This window comes from Myotis myotis, unplaced genomic scaffold (genome assembly GCF_014108235.1).
Source record: "Myotis myotis isolate mMyoMyo1 unplaced genomic scaffold, mMyoMyo1.p scaffold_m19_p_1, whole genome shotgun sequence".
Lineage (NCBI taxonomy): Eukaryota > Metazoa > Chordata > Mammalia > Chiroptera > Vespertilionidae > Myotis > Myotis myotis.
The window spans coordinates 180,509,204-180,515,331 of NW_023416313.1; the positions used below are offsets into that span (position 1 = coordinate 180,509,204).

Consider the following 6,128-nt stretch of genomic DNA (forward strand, 5'->3'; position numbering starts at 1 on the left):
GGGAGAGGCAAAGACATATGTAGCACTTTCAACAATAAAGAATTTAAATTAAAAATAATAATAATAATAATATGGAGAAGGAGAAGGAGCTGATGCCCAGTCCTGTTGACATCCCTTTTCTTTAGACTAGCTCAGGGGTGGGCAACCCCTGGCATGTGTGCAAAACATGGCACGCCAGTAACTTTTGCTGGCACGGGAAACCCTCTCTTAGAATCTTCCATTTACAATTTTTTCTTAATATTGACTTTTTTATTTTTCAGATAAATTCAGTGTAGGTGTATCTTAGATAAATAAATAATTTTACATAACAAGTTATCTTAAAGACCATAGACATGGATTGACGAGAGAGGGGAGAGCAATTTCTATGCCTCTGCCTTAACTCTCCCTGCCTTCCTAGAGCCAACCAGTGGTTTGGTTTCATCCACATATGCTGTGAATCTTTGTTCTCAGTGATGAATTTTGTTAAGTCTTGTAATAGGAGTAGCCTGACGGATGAAAGTAGTAGCTCGTGCATATCTCTGAAGGTCACAAAATATAAACCTGATGTAAAATCTCTGTCATCAGTGATGCAGCAGCAAAAGTCCCACTGATAATATCAAACGGAGTCATAAAGTTTTCTGTCAGACTATCAGTGTACATGTATACATTAAAAAATAAATGTATTTTTCATCATCATATACTGTGTTTTTGTCACTCAAATGAATTTTATTATTTCTTCAAGGTTCTTCACATGCGTACACCTTAAGAGATATCAAGTAGGCATAACATGTTCTCAAAAAAATTAGGGTTGGCACCCAGAAGAATTTTGAGTCAGAAATTTTGCTGGTTTTGGCAGGCACTCACAAAAAGGTTGCCCACTCCTGGACTAGCTCTTCCCCCCTCTTGCCTGTTTTCTTGGGCATTTTCTTAGCACAAGGATCTTCTAGTTCCTTAGCCTTATAATAGTGGGGTGCCACCTCCAGAAGCCAACCGCTCTCGATCTCCAGAACCTGTCTCATGAACTCCTTGGTGGTGAAGACCAGTTCGTGGTAGAGCAGCCAGCGAGGCTGTTCCTCAAACAGGGAGGAGCTGGGGTGAATGAACACTGTCTGCTGCTTTTTCACAGTGCGGTAGCCGCTGCCAGGCAGCCATGCCGTGTGGTAAAAGTAGCCGGCAGTGATGGCCTTGCGGACACGGAGAGAGTCCCCCTGGCAGGAACTGAGACCAACTTCCACCCGCTCCAAGAGCCCCTTCAGCTGGTCCCGCACATCCCCGGCTGGGCGCATGGACCTGAACTGGACGAAGTTCTCATAGCACCACTGGGAAGAGTAGCCGATCTGGGCCCACTGAGTGTACACGTTTAGCAGAACCAGGTGGTCCCAACCGAGAGGAAGAAGTTGACCCGGGCGTTGTCGGCGTGGACAACCTTGTCCTTGGGTCGGTAGAAGATGGAGTCGCCCACGGACAGCATGCGGCCCCTGTCAGGATCTCCTCCGAACAGCTGTACTTCTCAGAGGCCAGGATCATCTTGGACAGCATGGGGTCCAGCGGCAGCTCGGCCATCTTTCGACCGGTCGTGGTGAGCCCCCCCGAGGTGGTTGAGGGCTCCCCGAGCAGAGAGCTGCTCCAGCGCCAGCAGCAGGGTCTCACAGGGCGGGGGGTCCGGGAAGTCAAAGTGCAGGAGGCCGTGGGTCCCCAAGCTCTTGAGCAGCAACGCCACGTTGCCCAGGCTGGTCCTCTGGATCTCGGGCACCGTGGTGTCCTCCAGCTCGCGCGGATAGGCCCAGGCGGTGTACAGGGGAAGCACTTGCCCGCCGCCATGCGGCCCGCCCGCCCGGCTCGCTGATTGGCCGGGGCCTTGCTGCAGGGCCTGACTGTGAGCGACTCCATGCCGGTGCGGGGGTTGTAGCTCTTCTGCTTGCAGAAGCCTGTGTCCAGCACATAAACGATGCCCTCGATGGTGAGGGAAGTCTCGGCGATGTTGGTGGCCACGACCACCTTGCGTGCCCCGGGGGGCATGGGCTGGAAGACGCGGGCCTGCACGTTGGAGGGCAGGTTGGCGTAGATGGGCAGCACCAGGAGCTCCCTGACTTTGGAGCCCAGGCGGCGGCAGCGCTCCCAGAGCATCTCGCAGGCAGCCTCAATGTCCTCCTGTCCCGTCAGGAACACCAGGACATCCCCCGGGGGCTGGGTCACATGGATCTGCAGCACAGACACGACGCAGGCCTCCAGGTAGTCGGCCTCCGGAGCCTTGGTGTAGTAGAAGATGTCGACTGGGAACCTGCGCCCAGGGATTCGGAAGACGGGGGCGTCCTCGAAGAAGGCGGCAAAGCGGGAAGTGTCCAGCGTGGCCGAAGCCACCAGGACCTTGAGCTCGGGTCAGAAGCGAGCCACGTCTTTGATCAGCCCAAAGAGAAGATCCGTGTGCAAGGTCCGCTCCTGAGCCTCATCCACCATCACCACACTGTAGCTCGCCAGGTCAGGCTCAGAGAGGAACTCGCGGAGCAGCATGCCCTCGGTCAGGTAGCGCAGGACTGTTCGCTCGGACGTGCAGTCCTCAAAGCAGATGCTGTAGCCCACCTCGTTCCCCAGCTTCACGCCCATCTCGCGGGCGACTCGGGCGGCCACACTCATGGCGGCCACTCTCCTGGGCTGAGTGCAGGCAATCTTCAGGCCCTTCTTGGCATAGCCCTCCTCCCAGAGGTATTGCGGGATCTGGGTGATCTTCTCGCCCTCGATGAGGAGGGTCTGGTGGCTAGCGATGGCAGCCAGGAGCTCCTGGCCCAAGGGGAACACGGGGAGGCTGCGGCGGACGGCCTGCATGCACTCCTCCTGCGGGGCCTGGGTGGAAGGGGGTGGAGCCGAGGGCCCCTCCGCGCCCTGCAGCTGAGCGGTCTGGACAAACTCGATGGTGTCCTCTTCCTCGAGCACCAGCTGATACTTGGGCTCCTGGCCGGCAGCGTCTGGGGCCCCGAATTTCAGGGCGGCGGCCGGCAGCCGGGCCTCCTCCCAGCGCCGCTGCTCCTCCCCAGGGGCGCCCAATTCCTCCTCCACCAGATCCACAGCTGGCGCTGGTGGTCCTCGGGCCTCCTCGGGCATGCGGTCGTCCGCAGCCATCCGAGGCGCGTCTGTGCCTCTTCAGCAGCCTTCCTGTCCGGCCGCTCCAGGACACTGCGAGCGCCACCCCTGTCCCGCCGCCGGCCCCGCTCCGCGAGGGCATCGCGCTGCTCCAGGTCCTGAAGGCGCTCTCGCTCTGTGCGCTCCCATTCATCCTCCGACGCTTGCTTTTCTGTTTTCTTCTTCTTCTGCCCGTTCTCAGGAACCTCTGCCTCTGCCTCCTCCTCCCGGAGTCTCTTCTTCCTGAGGTGTTCTGGTTGCTTACGTGTCTTCTGGAGACTGCTCCCAGCCCTACCCTCGCTCTCCTCACTGCTGTCCTCGCTGTCCTCCAGCAACTTATGGGATCGGTTCTTGTCCGGCAGAGCGCGGGCCTCTGGCTGGGCTGCCCGAGCTGGCCTTCCCACCACCGCCTTCCGAGGCACCTTGTGCCAGAGTCTCTGGGCGAAGTCCGCGGCCGGCCCGCTAAGGTCCAGGGCATCGGTGTCCCGCAGGCGCTGCAGGAACTCTTGGGCCAAGTCGCAAGGCTGCGCGGTGCCGATCAGGAACAGGGCGAGGTGCGGCTCGCTCAGCCCCAGCACCGAGTGCAACTCGTCCTGCACCCAGCGCTCCAGCCTCGCTTCCGAGTCCACCGCCTTGCCCCTCTACCCGGGCCGGTCGCCCATTTCTTTCAGGAATTTCTCTTTCTACACCGATGTGACTTACCAAACAAGTGTTCTCTTACAGTTTGGGTCTTGGCTCTGAATTCTTTCCTAGCCAGAACCCAAGCATCGCCCCGCAGCCTCCGCACCCCAGACGGGACCCGCAACCACCCGCAACCGCAACCCAACCGCAATCCTGGGATCCGCACCCACAACCTGAACTCTGGGATCTGCAAGCCAAGAGCCTGGTGCGAACAATGGTAGAGATCATCGCCCTTATGCAGGAATTTGAAGGCAAAGGCAGTGGTCACGCCCTTAAAAAACGCCAGGGGGCCCTGCCCCTCGTAATCCTTTTCCAGGATACTGGCAATTCCTAGTTCAGTGATGGTGGGTGGCTATGTATCTCCAGCGTTACTGCCAGCAAAAGTTTATTCTGAAAATAACATTTTCATACTTAGAAAAGCTGCGTAGGAAAGGAGTTTTTATTTTTATTTTTTTTAGATATATTTTATGGATTTTTTACAGAGAGGAAGGGAGAGGGATAGAGAGTCAGAAACATTGATCAGCTGCCTCCTGCACACTCCCCACTGGGGATGTGCCCGCAACCAAGGTACATGCCCTTGACCAGAATGAAACCTGGGACCTTTCAGTCCTCAGGCCCACGCTCTATCCACTGAGCCAAACTGGTCAGGCGGAAAGGGGTTTTTAAAACTTGAAAACGACCATACCATTTGCAATGTGCACTGGATATGCAAATGAGATCTGAATAGGTAATCACCCTTTAGGCTCTGGGAAATGGCTTAGTATTCAAAATTTACTCTGGGCTAGGGTGGAGGGGGATGGGAAATGGGGGACATCTGTAATAGTCCACGATTTAAAAAAAAACTTTTTTGTATGTGTGGTTAACATCACACATACAAAAATATTTGCTCTGGGGCCACTTTTACAGGCATAGGAAAGGCTTGGTTTCCTGGGATCTAAACTCGGACTTGATCAACTTGTGACATTCTGCTTCTATCCATTCATACAATGGGACCTTGAGTTCGGTTTCTAAATAAAGGGATTACCTGATAGGTGGGGCAGCGGCAGGCCTTGACAATACCGACATATTTAAGGGTTAACACAAAATTCAGGATAGTAGCTACCCACCCTGGGGAGCGTATAGGCGGGTATTAAGAGAATCATCATAAATGTTCCCTTTTTAATCTATCAATGTTGTTAAAAGACAAAATTCAGCTGAGTAAATTTGAAGATCTAATGGGATTTATTAAGTAATTAATGAATCACAAGCATCCATCTACCAAGTACCTTGAAGGTACTGGAGCCACATGGCCTGGCTTTTGATCCCAGTTTTTCCACTTCCTAGCTGTGTGACCTCGAGCAAGTTACCCAACCTCTCTATGCCTCAGTTACTCAATTTGTGAAGCAGATATGATAACGGTATCTACCTCATAGATTTAGTACTAAGGATGCTTGGCCCCTAGTCTGTGCTGTCTAAGGGAAACTATTAAATCATTTCTAAATCAGCTAAGATTGTTGGGATTGAACTAGCTACTTGCCGATGGGCAAAGCTACTGGATTCTCTCTTTGGCTCTCAGAGCAGCCTTGGGAAAAACAGAAGCTGCTCGAGCAAGACAGTCCTGGTCCTCTCGTAGACTGCCAAAGAGCATAAGGCCGCACAGTCCAGTAAGGGATCATTTGGTGGCTGGTTAGAGTCACAAAGCACATGCCCAGTGTGGACAAAAGGGGCCACATGCTAACATGACAAGCTCAGTGGCGGCCTGCATGAAAGTCTTGCAAACTCAAAGACCTAAAGTAACCACAAAGGAGGGTCTGAAATTAAAACTTTAACTAAAAGCAGTTACGGTGGATAGTCACGTCCTAGGCTGGTATCTTCCCTGACAAGGTCAATCTTTACCTTAACTGAGCCTATGTCTTTTTGCATCTACGAAGAATGGAGGAAGAATGGAGACTTTTACCCCCCAAAGGCCCCCACATTTGTTCTTGTCAGGCCCCATCAGGGGACTTGGGCGGTGTTCCTGTTATCTGCTCAAGATCCCAAGACTGTAAAAGTACTTGTTCACTGAAAGGGTGTAGGTGCAGATGTTTGTTTGATGCTTGTTTTTCTGCCTAGGTATAATTATTTGTTCATGTAACTGTGGAAGTCTGTGAGAAAAAAACACACGCTTGATTTCTTTAAGGCTGAATGCTCTGACCGATAGCAAAACGCCCCGAGTGGACGCTGGGTTTTCTTCCCAAAGGGTGCTTGCTCTCTGTCAGAGGTGGAATCGGCCCGCCTAACTAGTAAAAATTTCTGTCTATGTTTGTGTACTAGGGACTTTGATTTGCTCTGTGATTTTGCTGTGTTAGGTTGAAATTTTGGAATTCTGGGGT

At 53.0% G+C, this 6,128-nt stretch overlaps 1 protein-coding gene across 1 annotated transcript; it reads right to left on the reverse strand.

Moving 5' to 3' along the window:
* Positions 1-839: 839 nt before the first annotated feature.
* Positions 840-5,064, reverse strand: LOC118677079 (pre-mRNA-splicing factor ATP-dependent RNA helicase DHX16-like). The gene is given in 8 exon segments (XM_036351887.1): positions 840-1,366; positions 1,369-1,452; positions 1,455-1,569; positions 1,571-1,779; positions 1,782-3,098; positions 3,101-3,737; positions 4,802-4,884; positions 5,043-5,064. Coding segments are annotated over 8 exon segments (2,994 nt in total).
* Positions 5,065-6,128: the final 1,064 nt, after the last annotated feature.